Source organism: Hyperolius riggenbachi, chromosome 1, assembly GCF_040937935.1.
Source record: "Hyperolius riggenbachi isolate aHypRig1 chromosome 1, aHypRig1.pri, whole genome shotgun sequence".
NCBI lineage: Eukaryota > Metazoa > Chordata > Amphibia > Anura > Hyperoliidae > Hyperolius > Hyperolius riggenbachi.
Window position 1 is genome coordinate 213,188,691 of NC_090646.1, and position 22,157 is coordinate 213,210,847.

Here is a 22,157-nt window from a genome sequence, read left to right on the forward strand (position 1 = left end):
AAACCCCTCTAAAGACCAGGCCATTTTTCTTAAATTGGGCCACTGCAGCTTTAAAGGAGTTCTTTTGCATCCTAAAAAGCAAACAAGCTGACACTTACACTGTGGCTGCGAGGCCGTAGCCGCACACGTGCTTGCTCCCACGCGCGTCATCAGGAGCTTACTGCGCAGGCGCAGTACAAGAAAACTTTGTACTGCGTCTGCGCAGTAAGCTCCCGATGACACAAGCGGGAGCGAGCATCGTAGGAGAATGGCGCGGCACATTACAACTCCAGGGGGCCGATAGAAGCACCAGGTAAGTGTCAGCTTGTTTGATTTTTAGAATCCCACAGTACCCCTTTAAGGGCTCGCTGCAGGGCCGCACAACTCAGCACACAAGTGATTCCCCCCCCCCCTTTTTCTCCCCACCAACAGAACTTTCTGTTGGTGGGGTCTGATCGCTCCCCCAGTGTTTATTTTTTTTTTTATAAATATTTGTTGTTTTTTTAAATACATTTTAATATAAATGTATTATTATTGTTTCTTAAATCCCTCCCACCTCCCAGCCAGCCAATCATGGCGATCAGATGTCATAAGCTCCAACCTATGAGAGCCGATCGCTCTCCTGTGTCCCAGTACAGCACTGCTCTAGATCGCAGTGCTGTACAATGTTTATAGCCGTCTAACAGTCTCTGAGCGGCGCTGGGAGACTGAAGGCGGAGTGGAGCCTACCAAACGGAGATGCGCGAGCATCGGCGCACACGATCTCCTGCTAGCCCTATTGAAAGCCGTTCACGCCAATCGCCGTGGAGCGGTCCTGGGGGTGCCGCTGCATTCACGCCAATCGGCGAGACACTGAAGCAAAAAAAAATGTATGATATAATGAATTGGTTGTGTAGTACGGATAATTATTAGAACATAAGTAGCAAAGAAAATATTCTCATATTTTTAATTTCAGTTATATAGTTTTTTTTATAACATTGCATCATTCTTTAATATTTGCAGTTCACACATTACTCAGCATTCTAAATGATTTTACAGAGCAGCCCAGTGAAATATTGACCTGTCTTGTGCAGAAAAAAACAATACAATGACTGACAGTTGAGATAACAAGCTTCAGAAGACAGAACTCTCTGCGACTTTGAGGCCTCTTTCACAGTGCAACGTTGAAGTCGCACGTTAGATAATGTTTTAACATGGACTAACGCACAGCAATATTAAGTCTGTGCAACATTCACAGTGCACACGTTGCGTTGTGTCTAACGTGTAGCAATATTTATAATGTGCAGCATGCTGTGCGTTTAGCAATAAATCTGCTGCGTTGTGTGTGTGTTGCACCTGCTCAGTAATGTTGTTTTTTTATGTAACGCATGCGCCATATTTGTTCCATCACTGTGCAACGAAAACAGCGCACCAAACGCGGGGCTGAAGAATGTACTATAACGTCCAAGTTATAGTCTTTTTAAAGCGTTGCATTAGGGGCACATTATGCGACCTTAAAGGGGAACTTCAGCCTAAACAAATATACTGTCATTAAGTTACATTAGTTATGTTAATTAGATTAGATAGGTAATATAATTTTTTACCCACCCTGTTTTAAAGGAACAGGCAAATGTTTATGATTCATGGGGGCTGCCATCTTTTTGGTTGAAAGGAGGTGACAAGGAGCAGGAGACAGTTCCAACTGTCCTGTGTCCTGATAACCCCTCCGAGCAGCACACGCTAGACTTCAAATGTCAAATTCAAAATGTAAAAAAATTGCACCAAAACAGCAGAACGAGACCAACAACATCAGAAATCCCATCATGCTTTGCACAGCATCAGGGGAAAAAAGCCCGGGCAGTTTTCTTCTGTGCAGCTAAAAATGAGGCTTGGATAAGAGAAACAAAGTTCTGATGCTGTGAAACTGTTAAAGAAACACCAGGCCTTTTCAGTGCTGCTGAGTCGATTTTTAGTCCGGAGGTTCACTTTAACGTCGCATCGAATGCAACGTCCCACTGTGAAAGAGGCCTGAAAGTCTTGGAGCTCAATAGCTTTTTTGCATAGATAACTGGAGTTTCTTAACTCTTCCTGTACTGTAAACAATATTAGACTTGTGTCTCTGCTGCTAATGTTTTATTTCTTAGCTGTACTGCACATCATATCATACTTTTTTCTTTTTTTAGCTTCAGTGTCTCTTTAAAAAAAAACAAACACGGCAGCCTCTACATCCCTCTCACTTCAGGTGTCCTTTAAATCACATGTCAAAGGGAAATATAAATCTGCTGCCTGAAAAAGGATTCTACTTTCATTTGTGTAAATACAATGCTGCAAAGCACAGGTAGCTAGTGCTAGTAGCAAATAATAACAAGTAAGTAGATTATGGTGAGCAGGGCCGCCATCAGAAATTTTGGGGCCCCTCACACATCATCAGGCCTGGGCCCACGCACTGGTTGCTGTGCCTGCCCACTAGCCACCCCACCCATGTCCGTGTGCGCGAAGTGGGCTGAGGCGAAAAATGTGCATGGCTCCGACACTGAAGAAAGCGGCATGCACAGCGTGATGCGGCAACAAGTGGGCGTGACCATGGTATGTTGTGGGTGGAGCCAAATACTTGCAAAATACAGGTAGTCCCTGGTTAACAAATGAGATTGGGACTTGAAGGTCCGTTCTTATCCTTTATCCATTGTATTTTGTCCCCCTCTGTTCTCCCTGTGCCTCTTTTGTCCGCCTCTGTTCCCCCTGTGCCTCTTTTATCCCCCTGTGTTACCTCTTGTCCACTTCTGTCTCAGCTCGTCCCCCTGCCCTAGACAGGTATAGGTGCCCCCAGTATAGGTAGCCAGGTATAGGTTCTCCCAGTATAAGTAGCCAGCTATAGGTGGTGCCCCAGTATAGGTGGCCTGGTATGGCTGGTGCCCCAGTATATTCCAGAAAGATACAGGTGCCCCAGTATAGGTATTCAACTATAGGTGGTGCCCCGGTATAGGTAGCCGGTAGCCTGGTATGGGTGGTGCACCAGTATAGGTTAGCCAGGTGCAGGTGCCCCCAGTAAAAGTAGCAAGCTGTAGGCGCCCCAGTATAAGTTGCCAAGTATAGGTGGTGCCCCAGTATAGGTAGCCAGGTATAGGTGGTGCCCCAGTATATGTAGCTAGGTATAGGTGGTTCCAGCCCCAGTATAGGTAGCCAGGTATAGGTGGTGGCCCAGTATAGGTAGCCTGTAGCCACATATAGGTGGTGCCCCAGTATAGAAAGTCCACTGTAGCGGGCTCACTCATCTGCTCCCCACGTTCAAGCACTGATGTCACTTTTCTCTCAGTGCTGGAACGCAGTGTGCTGGTTAGTGAGTCACAGGCCCGCAGCCAGCACATGCGACCCTTCCAGCACTTTGGGCCCCTCACTGCAGTGTCAGTTGTCACCCCCTGATGGTTGCCCTGATGGTGAGCTCGGACTTCATGTAAAGCTAAGATTTCTTGCTGCATGCTCTTTGAGTTCTGGAGCTCCTAGATTGGTACGTAGAAAAAAAATATAAAAAGCTAGTACCAGAGATGATATCACCGCAATACAAACCAGTTTGAATCTGAACGCTATTACATTTTCTTTTCCATTCTAGTTAGCAGCTGCTATAACTGTTAAGGGCTATACACAAACAAAAGCATTATTAGATGAGCATCACTTGGAGCTACATTACCTATAACCAAATAGTACATTTTTATGCCAACTCACAAAGTTTTTACCTTCATACAGATTGGAATCCTACCTGTGAAGAATTTATGTAGAAAAAGCTGGTCATAGCTATTCTTGAGACTAGAATCCCACCACAATTCCCGACACTTCTAGAGCATTATGGCGATCGCAATGACAACCACAATAAGTGGATATTGTCCCTATATCTCTTGTAAATTACATGCTGCTAGAATTATAAAGTGAAGATATAATGATGTCATCAGGATATTCAAAAATATTTTAAGGTATCCACTAACTTTATTGTTGTGTGTATGTGAGATGATGTTCCAGAAACTCTTCAATATTTAAGTATATAAAGAAAGCTTTACCTTGTCTATCAAGTCGGGGCGATTTGTAGCTGCCAATATCACCACATCTTTTAGCTGTTCTATTCCATCCATTTCAGTCAAAAGTTGAGCTAAGACTCGGTCAGCTACATTCCCAGAACTGGAGCTATGGAAGAAAACTTAAAAAAATCAATACATTACATTTATAACCACTCTTGGTTTTGGCTTACACTGTGTCTTACATTGTACTCAATGTCTTTCCTAGGTTGAACAGTTAGCTACAACCCATGTTATATATACTTCTGCAAGAAGGCCTATATCAACTCAACACTGCGCCTAACCCTCTCTGCCAAGAACTTCTTGATGCACCCCTCCTTTCGTGTCACCAACCCCTCCCTCTAGATTGTAAGCCTTTGGCAGAGCCCTCTCCCCTTGTGTATCATACTTGACTGTGTGCACTTTACCCAGATTTATGGAACTTGTACTTATACCACTACCACTCCAGTGCATGATCTGGGATTGTATTACTATCTGCATTGTGTTGAGTATTTTATTGCTTATTACCTGTATTTAGTTGTATCTATTGTCTAATCCCTGTATTGTGCTGTCACCCCTGTGATCATTGTCTGTAATCCTATTTATCGTACAGCGCTGCATAATATGTTGGCTCTATATAAATCCAATAAATAATAATGATATCAGCCAGACTCAGGTCTATGTCTATCATCTAGTGGAGGCAAAAGCTTCTGCAGTGGCACGAAACATACCCAAATGTTCTCCCAAAAATCTAGTTTTTGAGAACTTTAGATTTTAAGCAAAAGTAACTTAACTGGCAGATATTACAATATATCTATGAAGAAATTTTATTTTTATTATTTTAATGCAATTTTCCATTTTCAAAATACAGTTTTTGGTTGTTTGTTTGTTTCTAACTATTAGTCCTTTAATTATCAAATCACTTATTTAAATAATTTTCTACTCTTGAGGCAGCTACAATGTTTAAAAAAATGAAGCTATTATGTTTGTGAAACAACAACAACAAATTAAATTTGTAAAGCACTTTTCTCCTATAGGACTCTCATAGGACTTAAAGCACATAAGCATGGCTCAGACCAGTAATTGGTTGATTGGTAAATTGTGGTACAGTAGAATAATTCTACAAGTCTGCAATGCCAGGCTAAAAAGGTGGCTTTTCAGTCTGGATCGTGATTTGCTCCAGGGATGGGGCTGTCTTTACCAAGTGTGGTAGGAAATTCCAAAGGGTAGGGGCAGCATGACAGAATGCTCTGGCTCCAAAGGTTTCGAGGTGCACTCAGAGTGACCAAGTTTATGGATCCTGCTGATCTGAGGTTGTGTGTGGTGCAGTATCCAGGGCCCAAATTGTGTAGGGATTTGAATGTGAAAGATAGTAACCATTACTGAATTCTGTTATTTACTGTATGTACGTATGTTTGCATGTTAGTGTAGTGTAGTGCGGTTACTGTTCTGAACATACATTCAAGATGTCCATTTCTCCCAGATTGCAATTCAGTATACATTAACTTTTTCATACGTCGTTGTCACTTACAGTAGGTAGTAAAAATCTGATAGAGGTGATAGTTTTGGACTAGTCCATCTATGGAGGATTCTCAGTATTTCCTTTATTCTTTACAAAAGCACCAACATGGATAGGATCTATGCAAAAATGCTGGCCAGCCTCCCTGCTCACTGCACATTATTTTGGCAGCTGGACTTCCATTCACTAAGTGCTTTCAAAAATAAAGGAAAAACAGATAATCCCCATGATGAGATGGACTAGTCCAAAACCTCACAGATTGTCAGACTCACTGTCAGATGTTAATTTCTTACTTATGTCGCAATGACATAGGAAAAAAAGTAATTTATAGTGCATTTCACTTTGGGACAAATGTATCTTAGATGTATGCATTTTACAATTTCTCTCCGTAGTGGTCCTTTAACTAGTTGCCTTTTTTGGACGTAGATTCTACTTCTTAAAGAGAACCTGAGGCAGAATGTTCAAATCCTAATAGGACCCAGAGGCATGTCACAGTGCGGCGACAGGGTCATATGCATAGGCCTGCCGCCAGCTTGTGACGTACTCCCCGCTGGGCAGGGAGTACGTCACTAGGATTCCCATCTGAATGCGCATGCAAGTCACACCATGCTCCCATCATGCACACTGCCTGTGACGCCCTTTGACTTGCATTACTGCATATTCTGTGCAGGAGGCACGGATCATGCAGTAATGCACTGCAGACTTTGGGTCTGCATTGTGGCAATTCTGCTACTTCCGGTGCACCACATCACATTGCGTGAACTGTGCAAGTCTACACAGACTTGTATTGCCCTTGCGTCAGGGAAGTGTACCACGGTGTGACACAGCATGCAAATGTGCAAGGGGCCTGAGAGTTTTTATACAAGGAAGCTTAGCACCTAAGCTCCATTCAAATCATCCTCCAGTTACTATTGGCTGAGCATCAAATGCACTGGATAAACCACTATTTGAGTGCAACAGATTAAGTACAAGGCAGTGACGGTGAGCATTTCGAATGAATGTAGATTTGGGACGACCAGGACATAGCTTGCTGCAAATTAGCAAAGAACAGTTTTTTTACACAAAAAAGGTAAGTGTGCTAAAGCCCATTCTTTAAAGCAGTAGGATTAGCCATACTTTGCCAGGGAAAAAAACACATATATAAGTAGATAAATACTTGATCTACTTACATAACACATGTATTGTGCTGTCCACGTTTTGATTTCAGTAAATGTTATATAGTAAATTAAGAGAATTCTGTTCATGGTGGGAACCATGTCTTTTGCCCACAGTTTAGGCTAAATCCTGATGTCATTTCTGCCCTTTACTTTTTTCTTTTTCTTTTCTCCTCTAATCGCTGAGTCACCTCAGCCTTGCTTGTAAATACATGTGCGCAGGGGATCATGTTTCAGATAAGCAGCTAGGCAGGGAATAAAGGGAAGAGGAGGATTATATTATAGATAAAAAGAACCCCCAGCATGCAACTGACTACTAAAGGACCAGTGCTACTAAAGTATGTGATAACTCCAAATCATAACAGCAGAAAAAGTTTTGAAAGCTTTGAATGCAGGATTAGCATCTTATCACTTAATATACTCAGACCAGTTGCTGTTGAAATTTGATTTTTGTGGTGACAATCCCGCTTTAAAGTTAGGGGGAAAAGGAACATAGGGAAATGCACATCCTTTGAGTTTGTTCCAGCGTTCCCTTTTGTTCTTCACAATTTTTGACAGGAGGTCTGGAAAGTTTGCTGGTTGATATCCAAAAGGTTTTCATCAGTCATAAACCAAGAGAATCAAGGTTTGCACAGGATGTTTGTGACACTGTGATCCAGTGTAGATGGAAGGGCAGGAAGCTGAGGTTAGTAATCCTGTCTCTTTCCACTGAAGCATGGAATGCCGAGCAGCTCTTAGCAGCCTTGGAATGACGCTGGTGGAAGCTATAGCAGGGCATCTCTCAGCAGACAGCCACAAATCAGATTGCTGATTAACTTTTGCAAGTTAGGAATATCTGAAGCATGACAGCCTGAACTTTCACATTGAAGATAAACTCTGCACCCTGCATATTTCTTGTTTAAGGATCCATGTAAAGCAAATGAGATTTTTTTTTATATATTAATTGTTCTATTTATGCGGCATGGGAAGCTTTCTTTTATTAAATAGAAACTATGAAATCTTTTTTCAGTTAGCAAATTGTGTCAGTTTTTTTTTTAAAATATTTAATTAGTCTGTAGCTTTAAGACTTGATATCAAGAGATGGGTGGTGATGGGAGGGGGAAGCGCCTGTAGAACACTCAGCAGGCCTAACCAGCTTATCCACTGGCTGCTTGACAGCACTTTAATTCAAAACTAGATTACAGTAAAATCATTGGTGGAACTCTCTGTCAGCACATCCACCAATCTAAATACTGTAATTTGCCCTTTTTACTGGCTTTGTGCTAATATGATGGTCCCGTGGCTGGACAGTGTAATAAGCACCTAGTCAATAAGGAGTTCCTGGGTAAGATTCCCTAACACTGCTAATGCCTACTGAGTGCCCTGTAGTGGCTGCCTCGCAAGCACTTTGAGTCCAAAAGGAGAAAAGCCCTATAAAAATACTGGAAGTATTATTACTTCCATCAGCCAAGTGAGCAGGCCGCTTCAACTGCCTTGCCATAAAGGCAAGAATAAATCACAATATTTTAATAGATTAGACATCACACTCAATATACACATCAAATTTAACAAAAATCTAATGAAACTATAAAATTTGCAATGGATACTATGCTGTAAATATCGATTCAAAATTGGTCGAACATGTGTGTGTGAGGAAGCAGGGAGGGGTGCTATGGAGTATTATATGAGAACAGATGATCAATGTGATAATAGTATGAGTTGATGCTATTGACTTCATCTATTATTATTTTGTAGATAGCGCTGATTCTTCCGCAGCACTTTACAAAGTATATAGTCTTGTCAGTAACTGTCCATCAGAGGGGCTCACAGCCTCATCCCTACCATAATCCATTGTAGCCTATGGCTACTTTTTAAGGGGAAACCAATTAACTCAGCGCTGCAACATGAGAGCACTATCCACTATTCCTGTCTATTGTATGTCTAGCCCTATTCTATGAGAGTGCTGCAAGTGCACTAATGTATAACAAGAACATTTGTGGAGTTATCTAGAATAAAAGTTACAAGTTAATAAATGCCAGACTACACAGGGAGCTTTTTAGTTTGGATTTAAATGCCTCCAGGGATGGAGAAAACTTGACTGGGTGTGGCAAGGAGTTTTAAAGAATAGGGGCAACATGACTGAAGGCTCTGTCTCCAAAGGTTTTGAGGTGGACTCCGGGTATGAAGAGTATTAGCTTTGGCTCCCCATTATAGTTTTCCTGGTAAGCTAAGGTAAAAGAGGGGTCAGAAAAGGTAGCAGCTAGGCCCCTTGACACCCACTAGGCCCCAGGCATCTGCCTAAGTTGCATTGTGGATGATCATGGTATGGGATGACCATGTTATTAGATACTGCTGATCTGATGTTATGGGAGGTGTGATGCATCTATAACAAATTCTTCAGGTATCCAGAAGTAAATTGTGCAGATATTTGAATGTTAGTAAGCCAATTTTAAAGTGGAATCTTGATTTTTAAGGGTAGCAAGTGGAGTGAGCAAAGGATTTGGTTATGTGGCAATGGTGAGGTTTTTTAACAGCCTTATGGCTACATTCTGTACTAACTGCAGGTGGAGAAGGTCTTTACTTGGAAGGCCTGAAAAGCGAACACGGTAAATCCAGCACTGGAGACTTGGGCGCAGCAGCGCAGGAGACTTGGGCGCAGCCGGCGCCACCATAGGCCGTAATAGGAACTACGGCTATCGCAGGCACAGGGAGTAACTTCAGCGCCGTCAGAGGACGGACCTGAAGTTTCTTTTAAAACAATAATTCGGATTCCAGCGATTGCTGGAAGCCGAATTATTTCATTCCCCCACTATCCATGTCGGCTTGGAGGGGGAATAGTAATTAACACGGCCCGGACTTGTGCGGCAGCAGGATCAGCCATATACTGGCTGTGTCCTGCGCCCAAGTCTCCGGCGCCGTTCTCTCTCGTACGCCTGAAAAGAGAGCATTGCAGTAGTCAAGTTGTGATGAGGTGAAGATGTCACCTTGGGTTGGAAGAGCCTCCAGAGGTTTGAGGTGTTTAATTTTTGCAATGTTCCTTAGGTAAAAATAGGAATATTTCACAACAGCTGAGATTTGATACCTGAAGTTTAATTCCTCATCAATCAGTACATTCAAGCTGTGCACAAAGTCAGAGGTATTTAGGTGTGAGTTCCCTACCCTCAATGGTGTTGATTGAGACTGGAAATGCTTTGCTGCCAAGCACTGGCCTCCAATGACAGAGAGAGAAGACCTTTAGTTAACTCATATTACTTTTAAATGTTTTGTAGGGTAGAGCTGATGTTGTGTACAAAAGTATCTTAAATATAGAACATAGCATGGACTGCCAACACATAGGCCTCGATTCATCATTGTCTTTGAGATAACTTTTTCCAGTTTGTTAAATTACCGAATTTGAAGTTTAGCGATTTCTAGTTGTATTCATCAAGGTTTTTCGGCATTCGGTGTGAATTCGATAACAATTTGGTAAACATTCGGTAACGTGTCGATATTTCCATTTTACAGCAGTAATTTAACACAAGGCCATAAGATTCCCATGGAATTGTGGGTAAAAGGCAGTCCTTTGAGCACTACGTAGCAACATTCTGAATAGGGTTTAACACTTGGACCAGGATTCTGAAAGTGGTTGGGACAATCCCACAATTTGATAGGAGCCTTTTCTAAAAAATTATAGTGCAGCTAGCAAATTAGTTAACCCTGGCACTGCCTGTGTTCTCTTACAAGATGATTCAAGAGAAATGCAGATGTCGTGTTATAGCAAATAAATCTATTCTCTTACAAATTTATATGGTTGCAGACCTTATTCTTGCCCTTCTGCGCCTTTGAATCACTCTCAGCTGATACATAACCACTTCAAATGGCTCCATCTTCTCTGTCAGCAATGATCTGACAGGAATAACGACAGAGCAGTGAAGGAGATAACTAATCCTAAATGTAACGCTAAACCACGCCCACTTTCTTTTTCATGAATTGCACTTTATTCCGTTTTAGCGAATCGTTACCGAATCATTACCGAATGTTCGCTAACAGCTGTAGATAACTTTGATGAATCCTGAAATGAAGTTAACAAATTCGGTATTTTACCAAACTGTTGTTAACAAATTTGCTAAGTGTTGATGAATCGAGGCCATAGTGTCACTGAAGGAAGTCCCAGAAATGGCCCTTATAATGATTCTGCAACATGTTGTACAGCACAAAGGATCACCACAAAGCTGTAAATGGAACCATTTGTGTATAAAATGGTCCCTACTCATTGATATTTCCCCCTTTTTTTAAATAGCAACAATCTTCACAAACATATGTTTGGCTTTCATAAGCTATCCCCTCTACACAGAAATGTATTAGCAGCTGAACAGCAGTCCGGCAACTGACATTGTTTAGTAGAGAATGAAGATGTCAGCCTCCATATTCCGCTCACTTCAGGTTACCTTTAACTTTGAAAAGACCATTAACTGAACTAAGTGTGCTATCCTGCGAGCAGTTCATTGAGCTCTAGATTACAATTTCTGAACTCAATGACATGAAATCAGTGGAGTTCAGACACAGAAGACATGAATGGGTCAATGACCACTCTTACAAAATGTTCTGTCCTATAATAAATGAGTGTGCAGCTGTTGCCCGGATACACAAATTATGTCATCCTTCCATTCCCATACATTTCACAAACACAAAATATGACATGAACGCAAGCAAGCAAAATGTTAGGAATCTGTGACGCATGAACAGCCTGACATCCGCTGTTTAGATATGTCCGGGCTGTGCCAGAAACTTAAGACAAGCAATGCTGGATTTGAGTTTATGGAAAACAGAGCTTTTGGGCTTACTGCGATGCCGGATAAGAATGTAGAAAGAAATGTGGAGAGAGTCTTTTAGCTTACTCTTATGGATAAGAGCGTTAGACATTTGTGCAACAAGTGTGAACACAGTTTGTGACTATTTGTCGCATGCAGATCCTTTTCTCCACATAAATAGACAACGCTACAGCAACAGGTGAACTTTGTACCCGAAGTGGCAGAGCTTACCTGTAGAACAACCTTATAGTGACCACAGGCATAACATTATGTGAATGCACAAATGGACTGTCATGTTCTGCTCAGCCTTAAACAATAAATTAATGGATTAAAGCACCTATTACTGGTAGCTCAAGGTTCAATGCTTTGTAGCTACTAGCCAAGATTAAAGAAAGAATGCTAAGCAACAGGGACGTAGCTAGAAACCATGGAGCCTTATAGTAACATTTTGGCTGGGGTGCCCCAAAACAATTCAGTATGGGTATTCAGAGGGGCACCTAGTATTGGGTAGCGTAGAGTATGGATAGCCCCAAATGTATGTAGCCAGAAGGCCCCCAATATTAGGTAGTCAGAAGTAAGGGGACTTAACTTCTCTCCTCCACTCTACTTATGTAGCTCTCCAAAGCAGGACATCGGCCACAGACCCTATTACCGATGACAGAATCAGAATCATTTATTTATCGCCAAGCACGACTTGGTCGTGCCCGGAATTGGGCTTGGCACAAAGCAGGTACAGGAAAAGACAGGCAACAGAGATAACAGAAGGCATACATCAAACAATGTAGTACAGTGGTGATACACAACAGAGAAGAACCTTGTACACAGTAAATAAGGAGATCTGCCATGCAGACATGCTTAATGGACGGTTCTGGCTAGTTGAGGAAGAACGGTTCTGGCTAGTTGAGGAAGAACAGGCTGATGGGAGGACGGTGCGGTGGTGGAGGGGGATGGGAGCGAGTCTAGAGAGTTCAGTGATTTGACTGCTGAGGGGAAGAAACTGTTCCTGTGCCTTGAGGTTCTGGTATAGATGGACCGATACCTCTGACCCGAACAGAGCCGACTGAAGAAGCGAGAGCCTGGGTGCGAGGGATCGTTAGCGATCCGCAAAGCTCTGGAGCACAGTCTGGTGTTGTAGAGGAGGTCTAGAGGGGAAAGAGGTTTTCCAATGATGCTTTCCGCTGATCTGATGACCCTCTGTAGCTTGTGTCTGTCACTGGCAGAGGAGCCAGCTTACCAGACCAGTATAGAAGAGCACAGGACAGATTCAATTGTGGCTGAGTAGAAGCTTGTCAGAAGTTTCAGGTCCATAAAGAACTTCCTCAGTTGGCGGAGGAAGAATAGTCTCTGCTGGGCTTTCCTCTGGATGGAGGTGGTGTTGGCCTTCCACCTCAGGTCGTTGGAGATGGTTGTGCCCAGGAGACGAGAGCAGGGGAGTCGTGCGACCTCCGTGCCTTCTATATGGATTGGGGGTGGGGGCGCGCTTTCTAAAGTCTATGATCAGCTCAACAGTTTTTGCGGTGTTGAGAACCAGCCCATTCACCCTACACCAGTTGCAGATACTTTCGGCCTGGTGACGGTAAGCCTCCTCATCGTTGTTGGTGAGGAGTCCCACAATGGAGGTGTCGTCCGCAAATTTGATGACTTTGACGGAGCTTTCAGTGGATTCGCAGTTGTTTGTATACAGGGAGAACAGGATCGGTGACAGGACGCAGCCTTGTGGGGCCCCTGTGTTGATGGTCCTTGGCTGAGAGAGGATGGTACCCAGCTTGACGACCTGGGATCTGATTGTGAGGAAGTTGCTGATCCACAGGCGCAGGGAGGGGTGGACATTGAGCGCAGCAAGGTTCTCCTGAAGAATTTTAGGGCTGATGGTGTTAAACGTCGAGCTAAAGTCAAGGAGGAGGATCCTGGCGTATGAGTTTGCTCTGTCCAGGTGCTCGTAGACTGACTCCAGGCAGATGTTGATGGCGTCGTCGGTGGACCTGTTCGCTCTGTATGCAAACTGGTGTGGGTCTAGCAGGGGCTATGTTGAGACTTTTAGAAGGGGCATGATCATGCTCTCAAAAGTTTTCATAATGATGGATGTGAGAGCCACAGGTCTGAAGTTGTTGAGGTCGATGACTCAATGCTTCTTAGGTACAGGGATGATGGTCGACCTCTTGAAGCAAGCAGGAACTTTGCCTTCCTGGGGGGATCTGGTAAAGATGGCGGAGAGAATAGGAGCTAGCTGTTGTGCACCGGTATTCAGGCATGTTGGTGACACACCGTCTGGGCCTGAGGCTTTCCTAGCATTTAGCCTTGACAGGTGCCTCAGGATGTCGCCCTCGCTCGCAGTCAGAGAGGGTGAGTTTGGGCATGAAGCAGGTGAGGTGGAGGGAGGAGCAGGTGGCTCCGGTAGCCTTGCACCTGCTGTTTGGTTCTCGAATCTGCAGTAGAAGTCGCTGAGGTTCTCAACAAGCTCAGTGCTGGGATTTGCATGTTGGGGGGGGGGGGGGGGGCTTATAGTTGGTGGCAACCCTGCGTCCCTTCCATACAGCTCGGGAGTCGTTTGAGGAGAGTTTCTGTTTCAGCTTTTCCGCATAGCTCTTTTTGGCACCTCTCAGTTCAGGTTGTTTTTTGCCCTTCTGTAGTCTTCCTGGTTACCACCCCTGTGTGCAACTTCCTGTCAATATCGTAGATGTCGTAGTTTTTTGGTGAACCATGGTTTGTCGTTTAGATAAAGTTTAAAAGTTTTTGTTGGTATACACTGGTCCTCAGAGAAGCTAATATATGATGATACGTTGTCCGCCCACTCATCTAGGTTTGGTGATTCCAGGGCCTCCCAGTCTGTGCAGTCGAAGCAGGCTTGAAGTTGTAGCTTAGCCTCACTTGATCATACTTTGGTGGACTTCAGGACTGGTTTTGCAGTTTCCAGGCGCCTCTTGTAGGTTGGTGTCAGGTGGATGAGGCAGTGATCAGATGAGCCTAGTGCTGCCCACGGAATGGCCTTATATGCAACTCTCAGGACCGTGTAGCAGTGATCAAGGGTGTTAGTGTTCCTGGTGGGGCAGGTAATGTGCTGATGGAAGTGTGGTAACTCTTGGTGGAGCTTGGCCCTATTGAAATCCACCATTATAATGAACAGAGAGTTTGGGAGGGACGTCTCCCACTGCGTGACTGTGTCGCTGAGAATGCGCAGGGCAGTATTGACATCAGCATCCGGAGGAATGTATGCGCCAACAAGGACATAGGAAGATAACTCCCTGGGCGAGTATTGTGGTCTGCAGTTTATGAGGAGAAGCTCAAGTTCCGGGGAGCATACTTTGGCAAGTATGGAGGTGTTGGAGCACCAGGTGGGGCTGATGTAAAAACAGATACCTCCACCTTTCCTTTTCCCAGAGAGGGTGCTGTCGCGGTCTGCTCGGATGAGGCTAAATCCTGGGAGGTGAAGGACGCTATCGGGGATGTCGTTGTGAAGCCACATTTCTGTGAAGCAAAAAACGGGTGTGTTGTTGCCAAGTTCTCACTTATCAATGAGGAGCTGCAGTTCGTCCAGCTTGTTGGGGAGGGAACGGACGTTTGCTAGAAGGATTGCGGGGATGGCTGACGCAGACCTTTACTCTGCAGTCTCACCCCGGCGCCAGCCCGACATCCTCTTCTCTGCTGGCCGTTGCTGGGCCCACGCGCAGAGGCAGTGATTTCCTGGACATGGTTCCAGACAGACTCATACAGGAGCCTGCCCACTGGGGGCAGGTCTGCATTTTCCCATTTGAGGAGCTGCGACCTGGTGAAGGAGGTGCAAGGGGGAAGGAGTGATGCTGGAGGCGTGGATGTAAGTGCTGCCTCACCGCCACCAAGGGCATAGTGCAGTGATGTCGCTGAAGGCAACATGGGAGACGAGGGCAGTGCAATACAGACCATCACGTGTGCAGTGCAATACAGACCATCACGTGTGCAGTGCAAAGACAGTTCAAACTGTGGCAGTGCAAAAACAGTCCATCACATGCGCAGCGCAATACAGTTCGTCACATGAACAATACAGTCTATCACATGGGCAGTGCAATACAGTCCATCATATGAGCAGTGCAATACAGTCCTTTACGTGAGCAGTGCAATACAGTCCCTTACATTGAGCAGTGCAATACAGTCCATCACGTGAGTGGTGCAACTACGGTCCTACACATTAGCGGTGCAATACAGTCCATCGCATATGCGGTGCAATACAGTCCATCGCATGAGCGACAGCCATTGCCACTGGGCCCCTCTTAGCAGCAGCTATGGCGATCCCTACGCCCCTGCTAAGCAATAGGAAATGGAGGCAAAGTGAGGCAGTAAATGGGAACCTGAAGTCAGAGGTATATTGAGGCTGCTATCTTTTCTTTCATTTAAATATGTCACTTGATTGGCTGGCATACACCTCCTCTGCCTCTAGCACTCTCTGAGTCACTTAGTATAGAACCGGTATGCAGATCAGGCGTTGTGACTCAAGGCAACCTTCACTGTCTGCAGTGCGTGCTCCAGCTGTGTGACTCAAATACTATGGAAAGGAAAATACCAGCATGACCACACGCATTTCTTACATTTGCATAAAGATGGAAATTATTTATTCATTATTATTAATTATTCACTTTTAAACCTTTAAGGGCTTGTTTCCACTAGTGCGGCGTGTGTCTCGTAGATGCACGCCGGCACTGAGCGGGTGGGCGGGATCGCAGGCGAATCCCATGAGCTGTGCCATGCACGGATATGGGAATCGCAGCCTCCGGCGTAAATTCTGTAGGGGGTTCCGGCCGAATCGCTACTGCAAGCGATTCGGCCGGCGGCGCCATTATCCCCTATGTCAGAGTTTCCCCACGCGATTTGCCTGCGGGGAAACTCTGCGTTTCCGCGAGAGTGGAAACGGGCCCTAAAAATTACAACAGCACACATACATGAAAAACATGTTGCTTTGTAAATCATGGTCATTTTTTTATTATTTAAACAACCTGCATCTTCACTCTCTAAAGTAGTCAGCTAACATCTTACTGCAGACTGCTTATATGTATACACAGCAGAGGGGGAGGGGGGAATAAAAGAAATATAGTTTAAAAAAAAGATCATTTTTTTATTAATTAAAAAAAACTAATATAAAGATTGCAGCAGCAATCAGAGACCACCAAAAGAAAGCTCTAATAGTGGGAAGAAAAGGAGGTAAAATTCATTTGGGTGTTAAGCTGTATGACCGAGCAATAAACCATTAAAGGGACTCCGAGCTCAGAGTAAAAATAAAATTTGAACTTACCCGAGGCTTTTTCACCCAGCCCTGGTCGGGACGTCCCACGCTGGCCTCCTGGCTCTTCTCCCGGCAGCTGTCCGCATAGCGCGTACAGGCCGGTCCCCCGGGCGACACTGGCTAGTGTCGGGCCTTCTCCTTCCGTATACGTCACGAATGACGTCACACGCCGGCCGCCGCGCGTCATGATGGCGGCCGGCGTGACAGCACGGCGCATGCGCGGTTTAATCGGAGAAGAGCCAGGAGGCCGGCGTGGGACGTCCCGACCAGGGCTGGGATGGAGAAAGCCCCGGGTAAGTTCAAATTTTATTTTTACTCTGAGCTCGGAGTCACTTTAAAGCTGTGAAGAGCTGAATTGTAAAAAATGGCCCAGTCACTAGGGGGGTATAAACCTCTGGTCTCAAGAGGTTGAGGTTGCATATGAGCATAAAGGTCCATACACACGCCGGACTGCAGGAAACGACGGGTCCGTCGTCACCTCCTGCTGGGCGTGTTTTCAGACAGTCCGGCGTGTGTACAGTCTGTCGGCAGACTGATACGGCTGTTTCTGAGCGATCCGCCGGGCGGATCGCTCAGAAACAGCCGTATCAGTCTGCAGACAGACTGTATACACGCCGGACTGTCGCTGAAATGCCCGCCCAGCGGGAGGTGACGTCGGACCCGTCGTTTCCTGCAGTCTGGCGTGTGTACGGACCTTAACACATGAGTCTGTGATGTGTACTTTACATAATATCTTATTAAAGGTAGGTCTCTTCTGCCTGACAAAAGCTATTGAATGGTGCATTCAGCCCTGCCCAAGATTAACAATGTAGCCTTCCAGCCACAAGTGCTTTCAGCAGTGATTTAGATTAGCCAATGATTGCAAAGGTTAATGAAAGTCAATGGAGGTCATCCCACAGTAGCCATTGAGATCTCCAAAAATCGCAATTGCAGTACCTGCAGCATTTTTAGAGCATCTGTGCTTCAATACAAAGTATAGGATCATTTCACTTTACAAAGCGATTTTGCAGCACTTTTACTACACAAAACTACTTACTGTACCGATAAAGCCTTGCACTAATGGAAATTGCAATTTGCAATCTTTTACAAAAATGCAAGTACTAATCAAAAAAGGTCTTCAAAAATTGCCAGAAATCGCTCTGAAAAATGCTGCAAAAATCACTACAAAAGCCATCAGGCTATTTCTATTGTGATTTCTAGTGGGGCCTAGCCTTTACACTCCCCACAGTCTGCCAGGCCATTTCCTGCCTGAGACTGCCGGCTCACCGTGAAAGTTAAAACAGTAATCCTTGAACTGAACACATACTACATATAAGTAGATATGACCTGCAGCTGTATCACAGGCATGCAAAATATACCGTAGTCATTATCATACATTATTAAGTAGGAATTATTCATAAAACTCTGAACACGAATACAATGGATGTGTTTCCTAATAAACAGTCCTGGCTTCGCAACAGCAACGCTTCTTTTCCAAAGCTAGCTTTCATTTGGAGTGCAAGCGCCATAGCTTTCAGGCATTTGTCTAATTTAAACATTTCTTGGACAATGTGGCTTGGTAAATTGGTGCCAAACGTGCTGAAAAACACATTTTTTTCTTCCTTGCTTCCTGATGTAATCATTTCGAGGCCCCGGGTGTACGAGGCCATTCCTGCCAGGGCCTAAGATTTCCATATTTCAAACTGAAAGGAATCTGGCATGAAACGCTTGACATTATTTCCTTTGCACATTCTTCACAAAGGCCAGCCAAGCTCTTTTTTTTATTTCATATCAATAGTATTTAAAAGAATAACAGATGCTACAGTTAACCCATTTTCTTCTGAATGTTCCCTCAGAGCAGAAAATGTGTATTATATAAACAAAAGGCATTTAAAAGGGTTCTTACATAATCCACAAAAGAGCAACGTATCAGCAGTAAGATCAGTAGTATGATCAGGTTTCTGTACGCTTTCATCACTAAGTTAAAAGACTTCTGGTTTCTAGAATCAGGTCACAGACAATGTGGGACGTGTCACGTGCAATGCTATTTAGCAATGAAAAAGTCAATATTTAAGACAAGGCACGATGATCAAGTACTTCCTTCCCAGGGAGAGTGAAGGCCAGCTTACAAGAGGCAAATGTCTAGAAGACATGAAAAAACAGAGGTGGCATAGAGGGACACAGTGGATGCACAGGGGGCAGAGAGGGGGACACTGGAAGGAAAAGGGGCACAGAGGGAGCACAGAGGAGGCACAGGGGACAGAGATGGAACAGTGTTCCGACTAACAAACAGATTCAGGTTAAGAACTAACCTACAGTCCCTATCTCGTTCATTAACCGTGGGGCTACCCTGTACTGTGACTACAGTCATATGTGTGCACAGCTTAAGTAAAAACTCATAAATAAATCTAGTCATTAGAAGAACAGAGGCGCCAAAAAAGAATAAAATACATTAAAAACACTTTAAAAAGCAAGGTAATGGCGGAATTTCCTCCCTGCTGAAGACTCAAATAGTCTAGTTAAGACAAAAGCTTTATTGTAAACTCCACAAAAATGTGATGCATTTCGCAGGTCTGTAAACCACTTCTACAGGTCATAACCAGGAGCAACAGCATTGAGCTCTCAGTGGGTAGGGTGGAATCTAGGCTACCCTGGCTTTCTCAAAGATAAATTCTTGCATAAGTGTGAGTGTGAACAAACTATGAACCCCTTACCTTTCATTAATCAATTTTACATTCTAATATGACCCAGACAAGGACTGCAAACTCTTGCCACCTAAAAGTAGGTAACAAGAAAAAAAAAGCGACATTCCTGACTATGAGCATTCCAATATGCATCATCTGGGCCCGAACGGGAAGTCAAGCGATGTTGGCATTTTGGGCGGAGTCGTCAGGGATTTTAAAGATCCAATCCGCCCGGATAGTCATTATCACAATGGGTCGCTAAATGTAGTCCGCGTGATCGCACACCTGTACCCACACCCGTTTGTTCGTGCTCAAAAAACCACCATCTGTTGGAAAAATCGTCAGGAAAATTGCGTAGTGGGTAAGGGCCTTTAGGTTCTCCACTGGTAGCAAAGCTTAAAAAGGAGCTGTCAGCAATACTATCTCCGAAAACCCCCCACATATATAAGTAGATAAATACTTGCTCTACTTACATAACATATGTATTGCACTGTCCACATTTTGATTTGAGTGATTTTTCTACAGTAAAAAAAAAGAAAATCCTTAGCATTTCCCATTGTAAATGTGGCTATTTTGAAGCCAATCCTGATGTCATTTCCTCCCTTACTCTCCTCTGTCTCATTTGCCCGTCCTTCACAATAGAAAGTGCATTGTCTCAGCATGATAAATATTGGCAAATCAGAGCGCAACAGAGGTGTGGGAGGGGAAAACAGGAGGGAAAGAGGCTTCAGCCAATCAGACTGCAATAGTTAAATCTAAGGGGAAATAGAGAAGAAAATAAAGGACAACCCAGCATGCCCTGCAACTTCCTTTTTGTGTACCAAATTTTGTGTGCACCAAATAAGAGTCAGGAAAACTGGGGAATGATCATTTATCAACAAGAAAAGTAATAGTGATTTTAACTTTTGGATTGCCTGGTTAGCATCCTTATTACTTGTTTTTATGCCCGACAGTTACACTTTTATTATTGTCTGTGTACACTAGAGTTTACTCAGACGTATCCCAGATGCAACCCGTTTGGGACATATCTGGGATGTATTTAGGATGCTAAGGTCTCTGCCAGCAGAATAGGCCAGGTTGTATTTGGAAAAAGAGCACAGGTAAGGATTCAATGTAAGGCAGGGCTCACACTTACACACACCGAAAAAACGGATACATTTTCCTGCATACATTTTACAGACATCACATCAGTTAGTACCGTATGTGTACAAATGTTTGTGTCTGAGGGGTTGCAACACGCTGTCCTTTCTTCCAACATGCAAAAGGTTGCATTAGATATGAACGAGCCCAGGAAAACACATGCGAAACTGATAAGCAGGAACCCTATCTAAGGGTGTTTACATAAATCTAATTCTGATTGGCCAATTTTACCCTACCATAGCCTAAAGCCTGGTACATACAGTACATCCAATTTTGATTGGCCAATGACTGGCCAATTTTACCACCTTCATGTAATTTTAGAGCCAAAAAATTTTGAATACTATGAACAGATTGCACAGGTAAGCTCTCATACTACACCTAAGTGGTAAAATTGGCTCCCTGGTGGACAGGTCACTGGATTTTTAACGATCCGCGCATGTGCGCCGCACTGCTACAATCTATAATAGATTGCTGCAGTGCCACTGACTCTAATGCAGGTCGTTCGTATCTTGAGCACACTGCAAAATCTGCATCACCATCGTATCGTTCAAAGCTCTTCTGTTGCACTGTGGGTACTGTGGCCATTCTTATAGAGACTAATGGCCACTGTGATGAGCTGCAGTGGGGGAGAGTACCGTGATATGATGAAAGGATGCTTAATCATCTTTATGTATGGAAGGTAAAAAAAAAGATATTTAGCAACTTCAGATGCCAATGAGGCAGTTAACTGTTCAGGTCTAACCAAATAAGAATATGTAAAACAGAAGACTGTAGTGGAAACTAGGCCTAAGGGCTGGTTCAGACGGACGTTTGGAGGCGTTGCGTTTGCTGGCGTCGCGTTCAGCAGCGTTCGTGTGCGTTTGGATGCGGTCGCGTTTTTTCTTCCCCTAGGGGGACATTAGCCGTCGCGGTTAACCTCCCCTGGAAGCTACATGTAGCTTCCAGGAGCTCCTTGAACGCCAGGGAAAATCGGGACCCAAACGCCGCGTTTGTGTAAACGCGCTTGAAAGCTTGGTACAAACGCTCCCATTCACTTGAATGGGAGCGTTTAACACCAAGCCCTGAACGCTGGCTGTAAACGCTCTGCAAGCGTCCGTCTGAACCAGCCCTAAGGATCATGTATTTGCACTGAACACAACTAATGTCTTCCCTATAGTAATTCCTAAAACAAAGGAATAGGCTACCATCAAAATGTTTATCCTGCATCAGAGCTACTGCAACCGAACCTAAAGCGTAACTCTTTTTTTGTAATAAAAGCAAGCAAATTGTATGAAGGATGCTAATAATTATTGTAAATGAACATTCCTAAAGTAGCTTACCTCTTTTGTTTGCTTATCTCCCATGCATTAACAGGTAACTGAACAGACATTTGCAACCTGATTGATATAATTCTAGCTATTGTAATTCCTAACTGTATAAGAAAAAACACACACTGCAGAAATAAAGAAGAATGCAAAAAAAGAAGAAAGAAAGAAAAGAGCAGATCTGTTAATCAAATGCCGAACCGTTGCCACAACTGCAAGGAAACATAATTCAGCATTAAATGCTGAAAATCAGGGCCGGATTTACCATAAGGCATTGTAGGCACGTGCATACAGGCGCCTGATGATAGAAAGTAGAAAGGTGGCTAACACTGCTCCTCGAGTGCCTTTTTCCCTCC

The 22,157-nt window shown here is 44.0% G+C and overlaps 1 protein-coding gene across 3 annotated transcripts in view; it reads right to left on the minus strand.

The window, feature by feature from the left end:
• AFG2A (AFG2 AAA ATPase homolog A) overlaps positions 1-22,157 on the minus strand; it is a 583,775-nt gene that overhangs the window by 382,216 nt on the left and 179,402 nt on the right. For all 3 annotated transcript variants that reach the window (XM_068280086.1, XM_068280104.1, XM_068280096.1), the window contains exon 14: positions 4,008-4,131. In XM_068280086.1, the coding sequence (XP_068136187.1) occupies positions 4,008-4,131 (124 nt within the window). The remainder of the gene's footprint in view (positions 1-4,007; positions 4,132-22,157) is intronic.